The 21287-nt window shown below is 35.3% G+C and overlaps 1 protein-coding gene and 1 non-coding gene across 2 annotated transcripts in view; one reads left to right on the forward strand and one right to left on the reverse strand.

Annotated features, from left to right (window-relative positions):
• The window catches only part of LOC132697889 (discoidin domain-containing receptor tyrosine kinase B-like), a gene marked incomplete in the record, with an annotated part of 461835 nt that overhangs the window by 90800 nt on the left and 349748 nt on the right, over positions 1-21287 (reverse strand). Inside the window, 1 exon segment of the mRNA XM_060663630.1 lies at positions 10771-10950. Coding sequence (XP_060519613.1) covers positions 10771-10950 — 180 coding nt within the window.
• Positions 11489-11559, forward strand: Trnag-gcc (transfer RNA glycine (anticodon GCC)). The gene has a single exon. It is a non-coding gene; the product is annotated as a tRNA-Gly (tRNA).

Genomic DNA, 21287 nt, shown 5'->3' on the forward strand with positions numbered 1-21287 from the left:
GTATACACACTTTAAACTATTGTAGTTTTCCCGCTCTACAAGGCTAATGTTATATTTCTTCGCCAGGTGCCAGCATAATCGTCCCTCTATGTTATATTATCAGTTGGAATTTGTAATATCAACATGGGGAACGTACGTTTGAGTTTTGAAGAACGTAAGCAGGTTATTAAGTGGTACTGGAAGTTTGAGAATGTAAATGAAGTTCAAAGACAGTGGAGAAGGGAGTATGATACAGAACCACCTTCAAGATTAACAATTACACGCATACGAGACAAATTCGAAGTTCATGGAACAGTGTGTGATGTGCATAAAGGTCATTCAGGTCGGCCTCGAACAGCTACAAGTGATGAGTCATCAACGGCAGTCTTGGAACTGTTTCAACGCTCTCCTAACAAATCTTCAAGGCAAGGGGCATGTGAAAGTGATGTAAGTGCTAGCAGCGTGCTACGCATTCTGAAGAGAGGCAAGTATCGTGTTTACATTCCAAGGCTGGTGCAACAGCTAAATGACGACGATCCAGATCGAAGGTTGCAATTTTGTGAATGAATTCAGGAGATGGTGATACATGAACCGGGATTTATAGGTAGCATCATTTGGTCGGATGAAGCCCAATTCAAACTTAATGGAAGTGTCAATAGGCACAATTGTGTTTACTGGGGTGAAGAAAATCCTCACATTACAATTGAAAAAGCTGTAAATTTGCCTGGTGTAAATGTGTGGTGCGGTTTGTCTTCAAGGGGACTCATTTTGGACCTTTTCGATTTGAAGGCACTGTAACTGGTATTAATTACCTAGCAATGCTTGCTGATTGCATATTTCCTGCCATTCGTGCATTAATGATGATTTTTATTTTCAACAAGATGGTGCTTCGCCGCATTATCACAGGGACGTACGAGCTTACCTGGATCAAAATTTGTCGGGCCGGTGGATAGGACGCAGGGGGCCAATCGAGTTTCCAGCACGCTCTCCAGACCTTACGCCACTGCATTTCTTCTTGTGGGGCACAGTAAAAGATGAGGTGTACAAACGTAAACCACGTAACCTAGACATTCTTTGGAATGAGATTCAAGCAGTGTGTAGAGAAATCTCATTGGACGTTTTGATACGATGTACAGAATCAGTGGTGACTCGTACTCAGAATTGTATTGATGATGCAGGTCACCAATTTGAACAGTATTAACATTTGTTATTTATGTTTCATTTACATTGGACTTTCAGCTTTCTATTTACCTGAAATTTAACTTTGTAGAACGGTAAATAAATTTTCTATGGAAGTTCAAAGTGTGTATACATTTTTTTGAAGCACCCTGTATATTCACATGACAATTACTTCGACAACATATCAAATGTGATAAAGACACGGTGTATATATATAATTTCGTGAAAATCTAAACATTTTTGTTATGATGATACTTTTGTTATTTGGCTTTATTGTAGAGAATCCGGAGCAAAATGCGAGCTAGTTGAAAGGTCCAGAAAATTTGTGAGTAATATCGCAGTAACTTGTGGAAGTTTCTTTTGAAAAATTTTATAATATATTTAACTTATATTGGATATTTTATGTTTATTGAAGTAAAGAAAAAGTAAATACGATTTAAAAGAAATATACTTTCTTATTTCACTTTAAGGATAGAACGACTTTTATTAATTTAAATAAAATTTCTTATATCGGTAAAAACACGAATATTCTATTACCACCAACGCTGGAGAACGTTTTTAAAATCGTTTTAAATTATCCCGACATTCCCTGCCGGCACGATTTAATTAATTGAATCCGAAATACACATTTATTAAATTGGCATTCATATATATAATTTACAAAATCAAATATGCCGCATTCGCGCAGATTTAGCGCGAATAAAAAAGAACCCCCGGCCAAAATTCCGCTAATTCACGGCCGTCGGTGGAGGCCGCTTTTAATTTGTTTATCAATTTCGCCTCTCATCTGCGGATCGCGCGGAGGGGGTGCCAGAAAAAACCTCACGTCGATGATTTTAACCCGAAATCCCGAAAGTTTTGATTCGATCCTCGACACCGAACGCGTCCCCCCCCCCCCCCGGTTAGGGGGTCGCGGCGAGGGAGGGGGCGTCCTCATTTTCCGACGAATTAATTTCCATTGGAGTAGTATAATTAATTGATAAGTTAATTAAATAGTCAATGGATTCGATGTAAATAAAGATAAACGAATTTGGCCGGCGCGCCATATTAAATCGATTTTGAATTAGCGGTATTTCGGAAAAGGTGTCGGAGCGGGCGCGTTTTTGCCCGCCATCTTGTCCGCGCGTAGGGGGATACAAAGTTCTAAGGTTCTCCAAAGGATATACCGTTTTAACGACATAATTCGGTATTTAACTTAGTGTTGTCAGATTTACCATTTTCGCCTTAAACGTCATCATTTTCTCATTTCAAATGGAACATCCTATTTATTTTTGCTGCAATGGTCTCATTATTAATTAAAAAACTATGGCAAACACCGCTTTTTCAGTGAAAAGCATCGGAACGCTTAAATATATCCAAAAGCTACAAATCTAAAATTCCATGCCATTTTGAACGTGCAGATATTTATAATCCTGGTAGCTTTTCACTGATACGCTAGTAAAGTTTGCTGTGCCTCCAAAATTCTGAGATGTTAAGAATTCATTGCAACGCAAGTGAATACAGCATTCCATTTAAAATGACGATTACCGTAAAAGCAGTGCATCTGACAACATTGTTTTTCAAAAATCCGTTTTACTGAAAAACAAACAAACAAAAATTTTCAGCTTTTGATTTGGGCATCCCATTAAAAATATCAAAATTATTACAATTAATATATAAGTGGAAAATCTGACAACATTGCTGTTAGAATTTTTGAAATCTGGATTGGTATTGGAATTGAAATTCGGTTTGTTGAATATGCTGGAGGTTGGTTATAAAAAAAAACATAATTTATGTTCTTATTCAATATTTGAAAAAAACGGCTTGTGTAAAATCCTGATGGTGGCTATTTTCATTACTTACTTTAATGTTGTGTGTATCAAAGGGGCAAAAAATTAATGTTCATAATTAAATTAATAATTCTTATTGTTATTGCAAAAATCAGTGGCGTGCTCGTTAAGGTATCTTCTTGGATGGCACTGGACTTCACAATTTTTATGTAGTTAACGCAAAATTAGACTCTTATCATTATAAATGACGTTGTAACATATCTACGTTTATACGAACTTTTTTTCTTGTTTTGGTGCACGCTTCTTTGAACATCCTGTATAATAACGCACTCTATATAAAATATTTCAAAAAAACTGTCTTGGCGTCTCGCCATGCCACCGGACTCGCTCGTATTGGCAGTCTAGTTACGTCCAAATAAAGAAAAAAAAGACAAATAAATAACCATAAAAGTCGTCTCTGTCAATGATCCGAACGTCTCAATCTCCTAACGAGCCGATTATAAATTCTTATTGCTCGTTAATATTCCGGAGCGGAATGGCGGGATGCTTTCGACATACGCGGACATGTGAAGGAACGAAAAAAGAACCAAAAAAAAAATTAGAACAAGGAAAGGCGGATCTGCAGACGTTGATGGATTAGCTGCTTTTTAGAGGGAAAAGTTGGGTGGCTCGTGCATTCCACATCTCAATTTAATTATGTGGCGTTTCTTTGAAAACGCGTTTACGCTGTTCTTTTCTTTTTGAAAGTAACATTATCTCATACGGGCTGTCTGTACCGGTCTCTTGCCTCTTGATGAATTTCTTCTTGTTTCCATAAAATATAATATAAATTTTTTGACATTACATCCATCCCGTAATACGAACTTTAAAGATTATTACCATCAGACACCACAAAACTTATAATTTTTACGTGTAACCTTATTTTGTATCAAAATTAAAAAACAACATTATATTGGTATCTGAGAATGATAGGAAGGGAACTTTGCTAGTGTGTTAGTGAATGTATTCGTGTTGTTTTGCGAAAATGGACCCAAAAACTAGAAAACGTAGAAAAGGTAAAGTATGCAACACGTTCGGTAACAAGAAAAATGTTAAAAATAATAATAAAATAAGACTTAAATATTTTGAAATTCTAATGCCATTTTTTAGGAAGTATTTTGGTCTTTATAAATATTATTTTCTACAACTAGGTGAAAGAACTGATTGGCGTGTAGAAAGTACTTACTACGTAGGAGCTTTCATTATAGTTTTGCATTTTCGATGATGATACTGTTCCACTGTAGAAAAAATGGTGGTCGAAGCTATAAATCCTCGAGACCGTATAAACTCTAGTTAAATTCGGTTAAAAAATTTGAAATCGATCCAAAAACCATCAATTCGATTATTCGAAAGAATTTGAGTCGCTTCGTTTCTCAAAAATCATTGAATTTGTTCGAAATCCTTGACCCACCGTATGATTTCCTTGCTGTTGAGTTTGCATGGTACGCTTCAGATGTTATTGACAAGGAAAATGAAGAGAATTTCAAACGAACGAAAGTTGTTAATGATGCAGCAGAGTGTGGAGAACAGTTTCAATACTTGCTGCGACACCGACGACTATTTCCTGACTGTAGTAAAAGTCGATGTGTATAATTAAATTTTTCTATTAATACTATATTAATGTATAAAATTTCAAATGGTGGAACAGAATTCTTTTTCTATGAATACATTTATTGATATTTCTTGAATAAAGAATATTTTTTTCTGACGTAGATAATAAATAATCCCAAAATTTACTATGAATATAAGTACCCACTGGGATTGCAATGTAAATACGTTCAAAATGGTTCGAGTAATCGATAAACCACAAGAGACCTTTTTTGTGGAGCATTCAGAGCATTCAATAACAAAATCCAGATGAAAAAGTTATTTTCCCTTAAATTCTTCAATTTTTGGCCTGCAATATCTTTGAAATGGTTCGATTTATCGAAAAAGTATAAGAGGCCATTTTTTATTAATAAAATTGGCTTAATGTTCTATTGGTGATAAGATATTATTTACATATGAGAGTAAATCGAAAATGCAAAACTGAAATGAGGATAATCTTCCCATTAATATTAAGAGCTCATATGTGGAAAGTACTTTCTAGAGATAAATCGCAACTAGTTTTTGTATGTTAGATAAAAAAAATCGTTTTTTTGACCCACCCTATTCCTTACTTATATTTAGGAGTCAATTTAGCATCGAACATGTCTGGGGACATGACATTAGTAAACTTGTCACTCATTCCTACCAAATTCTGAACTTTATTGGAAAGGAGTTAGAATGATAGCTTATCTAACCTTAGTTCAGAGATTAGGGTGGGAAACTCGGACATCTCAAAGGGAATTTTTTGTTAAAGAGTATATACACAAAATTCTAAGTGGAGTTCAATACATCACTAGACGGCACCATCACCATAAAATAAAATCACCTGTATGTAGGTCTTTCGGGGGTTGGTGTTAGAGCCTTCTAAATAAATCCTGTATAAACGTTTTTCCTACTATTAAAAATTGTTCTAGTTCGTAATAATTGTAAAATCTTTTTTGGTATGTATATGTATAAAATAATGAAACAGTTAATAATTTTTTAAAAATATTGCTCATTTATCAAATAATAATATGGGAATAATATTAATTAGTATTGTATACGTAAATAAAATAAAGATAACAGCTTGTGTGTTATTTATATAAATTTGCAAGATAAAGATAACGATCCCCGTCGATAACACTCTTTTTATTTCGCCTCACTTTTTTATCGCGTCCTCGCCATACCAGCTTAGGTCGAGCTCGCTGGTCAGTAGACGTCATTATTTTGTCGAAATATACTCAGATCCCATACATATTCAGGGAAAATGTGTATCTTATAACCCGAAGCCTGTAACTTAAGGACTTGATAGACTGACGACATCTACAAAAGCACATTTAAAACTCTCACATTATACTAATAATGGATTTCAACAGTACAGGAGACAAAAGGTGACTTTCTCTCAATCCTCTAGAAGGGACATGAAAATTAAAACTTGACAGAATACAAGAAGAATCGATAACGCCATTTATCACTTGAAAGACAAAACATTAATCCAGAAATTTTCTACGGTCTTCGAAAATAGCCAGTCCGTGAAGCCCCCACTTCAATGAGATCGATTTGTAAACCGCTCTGGCCCGTCCTATACCTAAGATACCTTAAAAACTTGTTCCGCACAGCATCAATTCGGTTTTTGTGAATTTCGCAAAAGGGAGAACAGATTATTGACCCATACTCCAAGATAGAATGGACATATACGTCTTAAATTCTCAAAATCTAAACACATATTCTGCGCACCAGACATCCTCAAAGTGCCGGTCAGAACGTGATACTTAAATCTTTTATTACTTGCACCTTCTTCATCACACACTCATGCGCAATCAGCAGGATTTCTAGCCGTATTCTACAGTATTTAATTTTAAATTGTTCATCATACAGCACTCCACTAGGGAATTAATATCGCTTTGAACCACTACAATCATCAATTGACCATATGCAGAGGTAAGTTTTTAAATCATCTGGAAAAAGGGAATAATGTCACTCCAAATGACATTAACCAGAAGAAGAAACAATTTTGGGCCCACATGAGACCCCTGAGGCACGCCGGATATTACATCTAGGTTGGGGATCAGGAAACAGCTGATCTTGACCTGTTGAAAGCCACAATAGAAACGCACCTCTAAGCAAATTTTTGTTCAGTTTGTTCAGTAATACTCCTTGGTCTAGCATATCAAACGCATTGCTGAAGTCAGTACATATAGAATGCACCTCACGGCCATTATTAGTTTGGTTTTCGCAAATAGTTTCGAACCTGGATCAGAATAATAAAACATTATGTATGTTATTTGACTTCAAGCGAGCTTTTGATGTGCTTGATATTAATTTGTCGCTGAATAAGTAAAATAATTGCGTTATACGGGTGAATAGTTACGCCTGGATTGATTCGTTTTTTAAGGGTCGTGACCAAAGAGTTGTCCTTAGGAATGATACTACTGTGAGATGCTTATCTAAAGAACTCACCAGCGGTGTCTCACAGGAAAGCATACTGGGACCTTTAATATTTATAATATTTATTATCTGATTCTTTCCCAGATAATTATGTTGCAGATGATACTGCTGTGACAGTGTCATCTAGGAGTTTGGAAGATCTGACGTTCTTAGCCACTAGGGCAGTAACAGTATTTGTTTGAACGGGACAAAGACTGAGATGATGTTGTTTTCGCTTAGGGATCTGGACAAGAGCTTATTGGTTAGAATGCAGGATAAATCGATTAATCAGACTAACGTTGCTCATAGACAGTAATTTGTCCTGGACAGGCCAAATTGAATTAAACAAAATGGCTGTGCATACTTTTGTTGCGTGGATCTTCAGCTTTTACTATTTTATTATTTCGTATACGTTCAATCTCGCTTATATTACCCTATTATATGCTGGGGAAACTCTTCCACAACTGGTGAAGTTTTTGTCTACCAAAAACGTATTGTTCGAACAATGTTGGGGAAGTCTCGTGGTCACTCTTACAGAACCCTGTTCCCAAAATTAAATATTTGAACGTTTCGCTCGCTTTTTATATTAAATAGCACAATTTACAATAAAAAGTAATCTATCTAATTATTGCATGACCAGAATTGGTGGAGATTATAATTTTAGAGCTAATCTCAATTTGCAGGTGCCAAGTCATAAGTTAATAAAACTAAATAATACGTTGCTTTTGTCCGTCAGACAGTCATTGCCTGTTCATTTATTTAAGGGAAAATTAAAGCTCTTTTTGAATAAGAACATTTTTTGTTCTTATACTTTTATACTTTGATTCTAGTGATGCCAATCTCTTTATCTTTAGGCGTTGGTACGTATCTGTTTTTAAAGTTTGTATTTTAGTGTTCTAATAACTTGTTGATATTATCGGATACTTTTGTTAAAAGTCAATAAATATAAGTTAATATATAGTATAAGTAAGAAGGTTCGTCACAGTAGAAAGGCCATTTACGAACCCATGCTGCCACTCAACAGTGATGTTACGGAAGACTCCGTCCGGCAATGGCAAAACCCTCCTTCCCAACACCTTGGGTATTGTTGATTGTATGCAAATAGGCCTGTAGTAGATGATATCTGTCTGAGAATATACCTGGATTAAGGGACTTATCAAATAAAAACAATAACGGTCACAAGACGATACGGTACATTCTCTCAGCAACAGGTTTGGTATCATATCAGGCCCAACCAGCTGTCTAGGGTTAACTCGATTCAGGGTTCAGCTTTTATCAGCATTAAGATATTTCTTCCTTTTGCCTTCCATAGCTAGATTGTTTCTTGCTTTCTATTGCTTCGTCACTATTTTATTGCCTTTCTCCGCCCCCGGAATATATTTCGACCTTAACCGCCCACGCGATCATTATAAAACCATTCGTGCCCCGTTGTGCCCCAATTATTTTTTATCTCGGGCCTAAACAAATTTGCCCTTTGTTCCGCGCCTTTGGCAAATACAAGCGCAGAACAGCGATAAGTTTAAAATTCATGTATTCGACATTAACCTTAGATAAACCCGACGCGTCTGCACGGTCGGTCCCAGATAACCGAAATTTCTGAACAAATTCTGAACAATCTCGAACGGCCTTTATCGGCGGATCAGTATGTTTAGGCACGTACTCCGAGCGGCACGGGGACGGGGGGTTATACAAAAACGACGCTTAAAAATGAGAACGGCCCGTCGGCCATTTCCTTTTATTATCAATTTCGCATTTATGGGCTGTTTAATTTTTTGGAAGTTTAAATGTTTCCGGCAGCGACAAAGGGGGTCGGAGAACATTTAAATAATAATGAAAAAATAAAACAAAAATAAGTAGATGAATTCGGTAAATAATGTCAACAATATCTAAAAAGTAGTTCGTTGGGTTTTGTGCACTTTAATGTGCTAATATTGATCCTTCGATTACGTTTAAAAGCCCAAAGTTTAAAATATAAAATAATTAATTATAAATGTTGACAGATGCAGGACAGTTTTTTTTTTATAGATTTTGATATTCCGTGAATTTTATCTTATAATAACTAAATTTTTGTTGTTGTCATGGACAATTGCATGAAAACCTTATAAGTGCCGTTTTGTATCTATTTAGTCACGGATTAGGCGGACAGAGGTCATTTTATTTTTCTTCTCCTTCCCGTTCCTTCTCCTGACGGGGGTTGGATATTATCATGGCTACCTTACAGCTGCTCTAAATAAAGGGCTTGATGTCATTGCAAACCATTCTCTTCAGTTTTTGAGCCAAGAGGTTCTTCTTCTCCCTTGATCTTTCTTTCCATAATGTTCTGTAGTATCGCATACTTAGGACTATGAGTGACATAACTGTGATTGCTTATCTTGCCACCAGATGGAGTTTTCTAATTACAAGAAAACAAGTGCAATGCCAACCGCATCTCGATATCTTTATTCTGAATTTAATTATGAATTAAATGCTCAAAAACAAGATCGATTTGGTGCGGGCACAGTATAGCATCGAAAACATTAGAGATTCCGACAATTATAAACAATAACTGGACATCATAACATAATTTTTTAGTTAGTTTAGGTCATAGATACGTACGTAGATAGATAGATCCATTAAAAACATTGTATTTTATTTTTAAATTTAATTAAAATTAATTAAATTGAAATTAAAAAATATATATTTGTGTCTAACGCCTAGAAATATAGACGCTGAATATTGACCTAATATGTGTACTTTATAATACTATGTATCAAATATTTATAAACGTGTAGGTAAGACCCGAAGTGCAATTTAAAAACAATAATCAACTCATAGGCAGCTGTTTACACAACGTAAGTTCAGTTTAGACCTAAGATTTCTATGGTCGTATTTCTTACAGCCTAAATTGCCACAAATGAGGTGAAGCATGCGCCAAGCACCAATTAAAGACGCTAGTCTCATTAAACACTGTCGCTCGGGCCACTTCCAACATTTTCTCTACTTTAGTCACAGTGCAAAAAATATCAATTAAGCTATGATGAGTGATTTGATTGTTGAAACAATAAATTTAATTATTTACAATATTGATTTACTTTGATGACTTGCGACGTTGCACATTATTTCGACTATTTTTTTTCACTGTGGAATCAATATAAATAAATAAATATAATTTCTCGAAGTTAAACTTTGTCAAGTGCTGCTTTCGGGTGATATCAGATAAAAACTAACAAGGAAAACATCTGCGATGAGCTTACCTAAACCCTTTCCGTTAAGAATTTTCATTAATTTATTTTATTATTTATTTATCTTCAATGAATTTTAATCTACTATTATTATAATTCAACTTAACCTAAAAACGTTTGATTCATTTTTTGTGTATGAGGTTTAAAGTGAGTAGTAAGCGAATTTTTGGTTTTGTCTTTCTCATTTGAGCAAAAACATGACTTTGTACATGCTTAATGGTATATTTCTTGAACAAACTTTTTAATTTAACTAACAAATTACTCTACAAGAAATCAAACCTTGTATTTCCAACATATTGGGACTAGCATGTACCCATGTACCCATGTAATAAATATAAAGCTTTTCAGTTTTTAAAGCGACTTAAAACAAACATTACAAAGTACTTTGTCATATCAATCTGACGTCATTAATTTACTTGTTATAATTTATTTTATTAGTGTAATAAATTTTGTATCCCAGACCGATTGGTAATATATCCTATTGAAAAGGAACTGTCAATACGTTTGTTCTTAAGGCCCTTTTAAAATAAAAAGCTGATTTTTCAACTGTTGCCTGTGTAAGACAGGGAACTAACGTCTTAACGTCTTACCTGATTGTTCTCCATTAATTTGCTTTTGGTAGTCGTCGTCGCCGTAAAGACCATCCACCAGCTGTCCCAGTCCGCCCTTCATGTCGACGCCGTCCGAGATGCCGTCGTAGCTTATGTCTTCCAGATTTATGTCAGGTTCCCGGATATCTCCTTTGGGTGCGTCGTAGCGAATGATGCTTTCTGAAGGATAAATTGATATTAAAATTTTAACTCCCTACGCCAACCAACGCTGTTTGGTCCTACAACCACATGTGTGTTACTCGAATATATATTTTTTATGACTTCTGCAAGCCGCATTATTAATATATTTTTTTTATTAGGTGCATTCATAATTTATTATGAATAATCAATCATTGCTTTCACTAGGTCAGTACATTGAATACCTCTCCTTTATTGAAATTCTCACAACTTTAATTAAGCTTTTACGGTCATTTCTCGGTATATATAGTAAATATTACATTTGATAAAGACACGGTGTTGTCGAAACAATTGTCATGTCAAAATATGCGTGTTTGTGAAAATCTGAACTTTTAGTTCTTATTTATTTTAATTAAAATTTATTGAAACTCGGCACATGAGTTAATCATACCGGTCCCTTCGAGAAGTTATTTTTGCAACCTTGCTATGAAACGTATAAGGGAGACAATATTTGAGTAGCCATTTACCTATGTGGCAATGCATCGGCTAGTATATGTTTGGCTTATTGCAACCATCATTAGCATCGGTGGTTCAGTGGTAGAATGCTCGCCTGCCACGCGGGCGGCCCGGGTTCGATTCCCGGCCGATGCATTTGTTTTTTTTTTATTGTGAATTAATTAATATTTAAAAAATAATTATAAATGTATTCCGTTTCAATATTACCCATTGTTATTTTCCGTTTTTTGAATAATTTATGTTGCAAATGATCGTCTCCGATTTACGTTCTTGACACGACTGCGGTTAAACGGTCACTTAAAATCGCCTTGAAGGGTTTGGCAATGGAACGTAGCAATTACCGCGACCTTTTTCGATAGCAGGGGTCCGTTAACAGTCTGTTTTCGTCCAAGAATGTTACGATAAGGGCTGTTACTTTCGCACTTTGCACTTTTTTAGCAAATCGTCCACTTTCACTGAGTGCGTCGAATTTTATAATTACAAGAAAATGGGGAAGAAAATGGTTCCCCTTCCATGTAGAAAAGGAAAAAAAAATGCGTTAGTTTGATAAAGGTGCTGCCGTTTTTGGCTATAAGACATACAAAGCAGTTAAATCAACATTACGTGCCTTAAATAAAATGATCCTTTTAATTTGGAATGATTTGGATCGCTCCAATTAGTTTGCAATTTTAACGTAATTGTGTCGATTTTATTTTTGAGTGACTCGACGTAATAAGCATTTACCAATATTGCTTGAATGAATTGAATAAAATAACGGTGTTGCTATGTATGCTATACCACCAAATCAGTAATGAAAAAGGTCTGTTTGGCAAGGTATTGTTTAAAATAAACCGTGTCCCACATGGCATCTGTCCTTATATCTCCAAAGATATTCGAAACCGGATACATTGAAATATGTCAGTGGTTTTTTTCAACCTGTGGGGCGTGCCCCCCCTGACAAAAATTGTGTTATAATATAGTTTTTTTTTCTGAAATCTATCCCCAATTGTTGTAAATTATCGAAATGTACTTTACTCACTAGCGAATAACTTTTCTACAGGCCGCTTTTAAAGGTAGTAGTGAACAAGGTATTTTTATTTGATTTAAAATAATTACGCTTTTAGATGCATAAATACGACGCATAAAACGGCACCCTATATGATCTAGAAACCCAGAGGAAATAGAAAAAAAATCGTACAAAAGTTGCTTGAACTTTGAGATTTTAAATATTATAATTTTGTTGATACAGGGTGTCCCAAAAGTGGCCCCTCCGATATCAACTTGTTAAAAGAAATTCCTATTCCAATTTTGCATAGTTTTTTGATTACTCCATATAATAAAATTGTGCTGTGACGCTACTGATCCAGGCAAATAGGTGGTGCCGTTTTGGACAATTCAATTAAGAAAATTTCAAGATTTTCAAAGAGAACACCCCATATTTTTTTCAAATATCAATTCCAGGATAAAAAAAATGAGGTAAGTTTGTAATTTATCTTATGTTTAAATTTTTCTTACTTTTTGAGATATTCGCGGTTTAAGATAACACCCGGATAAAGTATTGTTGAATTCGAAGCTGCCCACAAGCGTCGCTTGTTGGCAATATGAGGTATTTTTTAAATAGCAAAGACATGATCCTACTTCCTTTAAAGATACAATACTCCAGATAAATGAATTATACCTATTGCCAACAATACAGATTTATTAAATTTGAATAAATACATCGATGAAAAAACAAGTTAACTAAAAAGTGTTCATTAATTCGGACCATAAAGTTCGGTTAAAAATGTTCTTCTTAAAATGCTCGTTTTATCTGGCATCAAAACAATAGAGAAATATCAAAATATTTAAAAATGTAGTTGGCTATGACATCTCATTCTTTTTTTGACATTTCTGGTTGTTTTTGTTGTTTTTCATATTTCTATTTTTTTCTATACTTGTCAAGGCGAATTTAAGATTTTTCTCAAAATCTCCACTTATTAATGGACACCCTGTCCTAGAATGGATATCTGAATAAAATTATAGGGTTTTCCATTTGAAAACGATTTTGTTAATTAAATTCGCCAAAACGGCAAAACCTATTTGTGACATCCTGTATAAGCTGAGGCGCATCTGTCAAACTGATTGAGCAGTGCATCATCTCTTTAGTCCGTTTTAAATTTTCGTTACAATACCTGGATCAGTAGCGCCACAACACAATTTTATATAGGACAATCAAAATATGAAAAAAAAAAATATTTAAAATGAAGTTAAAAAATATATTTCGATTATCTTGCCAGAAGGTATACTTTTCTAAAAAATGCTTGATTGCGTGCGCAATTCTGTCTTTGGAAAAAAAGTTGATATAAACGCAAATGCTTGTTTTCCAAATAATTGGTGTTAAATATTTAAAAAAAAAAGGATTTTTTGCAATACTGTTAAATCTTAAATTGAAATTTGGCAACGTGATTTCTAATGATAAAGGGCTAATTTTGCTAGATTAAAATTATCAAGTTCAGTGCCGTCCCGGGTGGTATCGCAACGAATGTTATTGTTTGCAATTTTTTTGACTCGTGAGTTGTTTTCTAGAAAAAAATAAAAATTATCAATTAATTAGATACAACGTTAACTTGAAGAGCATTAATTATTAACGTTTATTTATATCACTATTGCTGAATACGTATGAAGCTTTTTTTGTCTAGTTACGCAAATGTATTTCGACGTAAAATTGGAAGGCCCCCGAACGTGAGTAAATAACCATGAAGCCCGAAATGACGTAAGCACCGCAGCAATAGACAATTTTCCAGCAATATTCACAAAAGTGCTTTTCGACCCTCCCCCCACTTCATTTTATTACCCCGTAATGCCTCGCGCTTTCTTCCACGCTTGTTAGGCGATTAATAGGGCCCCGTAATTCTGACAAGCTGGGAGAATTGGGTATTTTTTTGCATTCTCGTCGACGACAGCTTGCGAAAACTAGGGGTTTCGCCTCGTAAAATATTATTTCTTGTTCACGGATTTTTCAGAGATCAATATATCGCAAATGGCGAATGCGAAAAGAGTAAGTTCTTCCCATAGAATAAGTAAAAAAAAATCATAATAAAATTAAAAAATTAAAACACCTTTTAGGTTAAAACTATGATCGATAAGTTATGATAGTTGACGTGTTACCTCATATTTTGCTATTATATTTTATATATTATATTATACGTAAACGTATGCAGTGATATTTGCGGAAGGACTATACTTTTAGCTTTCGCCTTTCCAATTGAAAAAAAGCCAAGATATTGAAAACCGTTAGCTGTGATTACTGATCATATCATGCGGTTATCGTTTCTAAATTGTCATTTTTGATTGCTCGAGCTTAGTTTTGTGCGCTAATGTTGACGTCGCATTGAGCACTGCCAACCAAGCAAAAACTCCCAACCGGTTTCCAAAAAAGAAAAAAAAATGTTCTAATTGCCTCGCGTAGCGATCGCCTTTTTTGCCTTGCAACAAAACCGGTTAAAAGCCAAACGACGAAACTTTGCGCAATCAAACCGTCGTTTGATTTAATTGACTTTTTAACTACCCCCCGGACGGGCTTAAAAGAAAATCCTGCATCCTGCGGACCAAATCGAAAATAAATCGGGCGCTATCGAAATTTGAGAGGCGTCGCCGAACCGTCCGGACTTTTTCCATACACGATGCAAATTGCCCGTAGATTTAACCACGAGGCGATGGAACGGACACTTCCCTCGGATTTTCTAACCTCAAAAACTGGGTAATTAGCGATAGCGAGTGCATTTCTTTTGTTCGGTGCCTCGCGATACGGGTTGCGAACATCAACGGATTTTTATCAGCGCCCTCGCTCGACATCTTTTGTAGTTCGTACTGCAAACAGACCTAATTAAATATAAACAGGCACGATGTGGGCTTTTGCTCTATCTCGATTGTTGAGGCGAGTTCCTTCGAGCGATATTACATTTCCACAGCTGTTGTGGCGAGTTAAACGTCTATTTTAACCCGCGGTTTTGTTGCTTGCTAAACAGTCGCCCAATATTCGGAAGCCTATTTCATATTAAGAAGGTTAAGAAGGTCTCAATAATAGTCGAATTATCATGTTTTATCACTTGCACGAAACTTCTTGTAAGAATGTGCGTGGAACTTCTGCAAATGATTTTAGAAGCAATCGATCAATCATATTTAGTGGTTTAGTGTTACTTTAATTTATAAATAACTATTGTTGTTGCATTTAGAACTATTTGTTATATATAAATTTCCTATATTTACCAATTACCAAAATATTCTATTAAACACATACTTACATAATATAGATATATTTACAAAAATATGATGTAGGCTTATATGTCATAAAGTTTTGCCTTGATACCTCTAAAAACAAAAAAGCCAATTAAAATCTTATTAAGATAAATTGAACGCACGGTATTTTCCATTCTAAAAGTTGTAGCTTCAGGTCACCTTAATAGCATTGAATAATTAATCTGTACTCTGAATCTATTTCTATTTAAATCGATCAAGTTATGGGCTCTTAATATTCTTAAATATATTTGAGCTGTCACAAAATATCTTAAGTTTACGAGGTAATGCTTCAACAAGTTACAAGAAATGTTAAATATTCAAAACATCAGGCCTTTAAAATTTATACAGAATATGATAGACAATTTGCGGTCCACTAAGGAGGTTGATGAGGCAAATATTGGTTAATGTGCTGCTCACACTAAAGTGTCATATAATAAAAACTGTGTCTTGCCAGTACCATCGAAAGTTCTACTAGTAATAAAAAGGTAATTAATGATACATCTTGAAAGAAATAAGGTTCTTCCAGGCACGTAGTGTGGTTTACGAAAAGAAAACAGTTTCACAACATCACTGATCACATCTTAAAAACGAGAACGATTATAGTCCACATCCTCCGTTTTGCGGCAGTGCAATTTTTCCACAACCATATAGGGAATCTTCAACAGAATGTAATTATCGATAGTCACACATCTTCTGCCCAGATTACTCGTTCTGGAGTTCCACAGGGCTCCATATTAGGACCCGTATTGTATACAATTTGCACAGTGTTACTGAGTGGGCATTTGAGTTATTTCTTAATGCAAATGCACTCAGATGAAACTCTGTCTACTTATTTCCAGTCAAGAACTTGATAGTCATCTTATAGAAGTTTCTAAGCGTTGCGCTCTGCTTTTAAATTTCAATGAATAATAATAATAATAATAATAATAATAATAATAATAATAATAATAATAACTATAGCAAAAAAGTGTACTTGTATATAAAACATTTTTTAAAGAGAGAGGAACGGTATTGTAAAGTTTGTAAACGTTGTAGGAGAAGCTTCTTTGAAAAAGAGACGTCCTGTGTGTCACGACTTATTATCTGCCAGCAAAAAAAAAAAAAATAATCTGCTTAATGTCCACATAAAAAATATCAAAATCTGGGACTTTGGTTAGATGTTGACCTACGGTTTGGAAAGTATATCTGTGAGTGTATTAAAAAATTAATTTTCAAATGCTGTTTGATTCGCAAACCAGCTTCCGAAATCATCCATAGCGAGTTACAAAAAGCAGAGACCGAGTTTTACAAATATTCTTGTTTCACTGAAATCTTCTCAAAATTTGATTCATAGCTATTTCATATTCATATCACACCACCATAGGCGGGGACTGTATATCTCTGGTAGCTATATCGTCATATCGAATAGTCTGCATGTTAAAATCAAATTCGCATTATTTTATTAGGAAGTCACGTTTTGAAACATTTTACATTTGAAATGAATACTACGAAAAATATATGTTGGAAACAAAAAGAAAAGACATCGATATCGACAGTAAATCGGAAAATAGAACTTGTTGATATAATTGTAGCTCGAAAGTAAAATACAATAGCGGACTCTTGTTCTGCAAAGCATTTAATAAAAGGAAATATAGCAAAAATATGTGGTACATTTCCCGAAGGTATAAAGAAAAAAAAAGGCGGAGTAAGAGGGAGAATGGAGGGACGAGGTAGAAGAAAAGCTGATAGGCCTAAATAGTACTTGTATATGTATTTAGGCATTTAGGGCGCTATGCTATCCTTCTTTCTGCAGCCCTTCCTTAGATTTTCTCGAGATATTCTAATCACTTTTATTAACTTCCTCATTCTTAGCCGTACTGTTGCGTTAATCATCATTTAAATAGTTCTACTGAGAATGTACAACAAGGTTTTAAAAAAAAATTAAAAGAGCTGCTGGGATTGAGGAGAGGGTTATTATTATTTATTTTTATTTATTTATTTGTTTGCTGTTTTTCTTCTATTCTCTTTTAGTAGTTTTTGAATGTTGAACTTGCTTTTTACTGTGTTTAATTTTTTCTTTCTTTCTTTTTTTACAGTTATCCCCTTTTGATTTGTTAAAATTTGTCAAATCGTGAATTTATATATATATATATATATATATATATATATATATATATATATATATATATATATATATATATATATATATATTCGTTGGTTTTTTTTCTTGTTAAAATCGGAATAATCTACTACGTTGTATTGATGGTTAGGTAGAGTAGTGCTGGTAGACCTCGCCACCTGTTCAGCTCTATTATGGTATATTCTTTTTGTTGTGTTTTAATAACGGCAATTTATTATTATTATTATTATTATTTAAAGTCAAATGCAATACAATTTTAACAAACCAAGAACCTGTGTTGGCGCTACGCTTAACCCTTTTGATTTTTAAGCAACACGTGACCCGAGATTCTCCCCCCCCCCCAACCTCTCCTTTCCGGGGGGAGTCCCTGCACGCGACAGCTCCTAAATTAGGAGTGTCAAAAGCTCGACGTACGGAAAATGTCGTCGGACCGGGGTACCGAATGGCCTAACCTGAATTTATTGGGGGTGGGTTTGTTTTTTTTTTGTTACTGCCGGGTATTTATCAGACGAAATTAGCAGTCATTTGATAAATGGTACGATAAAAGTTCGAAATGGAGGCGAAAAAAGTGTTGGGGGCGGGGATGATGCCGTGATAAATTGCGAATCGGGTGCGTATGGGGCGAGAACAGATTGAAATATTTTCTTTGGCATCGGGGGTGGCGATAAATAAAATTTGGGAAATGATAAATACATCGAAAACAATACGTGTCGCCCGTGGTATCCGCGACGAGCGGTTTTCCGCTGTTCGAAATGTCGAAACTAGTCTATAGGAGATTTGAGTTGGAGAGAAAATGAAAAGACAAAAATAAATAAATAAATATAAATCTAAATAAAATAAAAACAGCCTATATATATCTGGGGTCACAAGCAAATTTTGTTTATGAGGTTGAATGAGATCCAACCCTTTAATTCTGAGTTATTACTAATATTATTGTAAATATAGATTGTTCTTATTCGCATTAGAAGTCGCTCTAGCTCTAGGAGCTTGTGGCCTATTTAGTCATTTTTTAATACTTAACAACCAACTTAACCAACTCCCTACTGGAGTTTATTCTTATATAGCGACATAATTGGTCACACATAAAGCGAAGATTTTGAAGCAAAGGACAGCAAGGCTGAGAATAATGTAATGACTGAGATACCTGCAGAGAATGGAATGGAAGGCAGTTAGGGGGCTGCTCTAGAGTAAAGAGAGAAGGGAGGAGGCAGAAGAAGAGCTGGCACGTAACGAAATCCAAGATTGGAGGAGAAAAGCAGAAAAGCGGAGAAACTGGCACGCATTTGTGGCTTTCAAACATTTTGCCTTAGATATTGATTTTATCGTCAAAGGTAAAGCGTGGCATTGATATTCGAATCAAACTGTACGTTTGCCTTCCAAAAATATTCCGAAATGTCTGCGTTACCCCTTCGAAGACGGGAAACTTTTAGACTAATTGCAGGTGCGCCCAAATAGAAGAGAGAAGCAATAATTAATCTGAAAGCGTTTCGGGCTGATGAGCATCAGAGAGTTTGGGACGAAAAAGCGCTCAATCTCTATATTATGTTTGCGAAAGGTACAAGTAAGCTGAAATTACCTGCAATTGGGCTAAGTGCCGCTTTGCTGGGGGCCTTTATTATTGCCTTACCCCCGGATTATTATTTAGCCACCCCAAAGGTGCCCAACGAGGCTCAGGAGCTTATGGTTTTACCTGGTATAGTTTGGTTTAAATTACATCGTTTCATTAATCAATTACCCCATGATACTACGTTGAGTGGGTCAGAACATCTTAACGTAAAGGGTGAACTAAATACGGACGGATATTTTTAAAGGGAAACTGTCGATGCTAAAAGAGAACAACACTTGGGTATCTAATATCGGCTTATAGTCATGTCAAGTTGACTATTGGTCTAGTGATTTTTGTCTTCAACTAATAGTAGTAGATGTTTTTAAACTGAAACTGAAAATATTACTATGAAAATCAAGGAATGAAGCACGGACATTTTTAAATCCGGATGAAAAGTTGTGGATGCATTTCGGTCCAATCTGAGTGAACATCAACCACCAACAATAAAATTCAACTAAATTTACTAAATAGGGTAACTCTTGCTCGTTTACCACAAATTCACAAATCACAATGATGTTAAGTTCATAAGATCATATGCCTCCAGTAACCTACAGTTTTTCGGCTAGTTGGTTCAGGTAGAAAATGTTATCGATACAGGATCGTCCGGCCCGGAAACCCTCCTACTCTTCTCATCTTGAATTTTGCCTTCTATACTATTTTGCACTAAACGTCCATACAGTCTATCAATGGAAGATGTTACCCGTATCCCCCTGTAGTTTTCGCATAAATTTTTGTTTGCTTTCTCATGAATGGAGCATATATGACCTAATTTCCACTGATCCGAAAATTTTCCCCTTTTCAGGTATGTATGAAATGTGAGCTCACCTGTGACAGCTAAGGGAGACGTCTTTAACAGTTCTACCGCTATATCTCCAGGACCCGATGCTTTATTATTTTTAATATAATATAAACTTCAATGTATGTTCTACTTCTATACTTCTCTACTTCTCATACGTTATGCTTTTCAATTCATTTCGGTTTTCTGTTAGTAGTTCCTCATAATAGCCTTTATTTTTGTCTCATTTTTGTTGGCCTTAAGAGAGAGAGTTTTCCAAGCCTGCCTCGATGTCCAGCTTCCTATGCTTCTGTCAATTTCGTTGCATTTATCTTTCCACGAGTGATTCTTGACTTTTTGCTTCACTTCGTATATCATTCTGTTGTAATATACCTTGTCTTGGTAGTCCTTTGTAGTCAAACATTTTAAATAGGCTCGTTTCTTTTCCTCGACTAATTCTTCTAATTCTGTTGACCACCAGGAATCGTCGTTTCATCATTGTGCGTTATTCACTTTTTTTTTCAAATTTAATGCCGAGACAGGAAACGCCAAAAGAAGACGGATATAAAGCGCGGGTGGTAGCCATTTCTCAGAGCTCGTTTGCATAGGCAATAATCCCCCGGGGGCATTAGGGCCCTCCGACGAAATTCTCTCAACGATGAGTTCTGATCGAGATAATGAAAAATAACCGATACTGGAGCGCACCCCGAACGCAATTAACCCGGACCGTGTCTAATTTCTATTCTTTCCCAGACGTAAATAACATTATTCATATTCTATATTCGCTTATTATTCATCCGCCGGCACACGACTACTTGATTACTTCGAACCCGCGCCCGTTCGTGGACCGCTTCGCATATGTTTCAATCAGCGGCATAGCCGACATGGGAGCAACAGCTATACCGTCGCCCCCCATGAGACTCGAAACAGAGGCGGCCGAGGCAAAGTCGGAAATAATATAATAATAAAATAATATACTTTCTACAAATAAGCGTTTTCTTTCTCTGTTGGGTTAAATACAACAGGGTGGCTAAGATACTGATGTTATCCATATCTGGATTTCGCCCAATTTATTATATATATATAATAAAAACACAATAAACAAT

The sequence above is a fragment of the Cylas formicarius genome, unplaced genomic scaffold (assembly GCF_029955315.1).
Source record: "Cylas formicarius isolate icCylForm1 unplaced genomic scaffold, icCylForm1.1 PGA_scaffold_2__14_contigs__length_35257938, whole genome shotgun sequence".
Classification (NCBI taxonomy): Eukaryota; Metazoa; Arthropoda; class Insecta; order Coleoptera; family Brentidae; genus Cylas; species Cylas formicarius.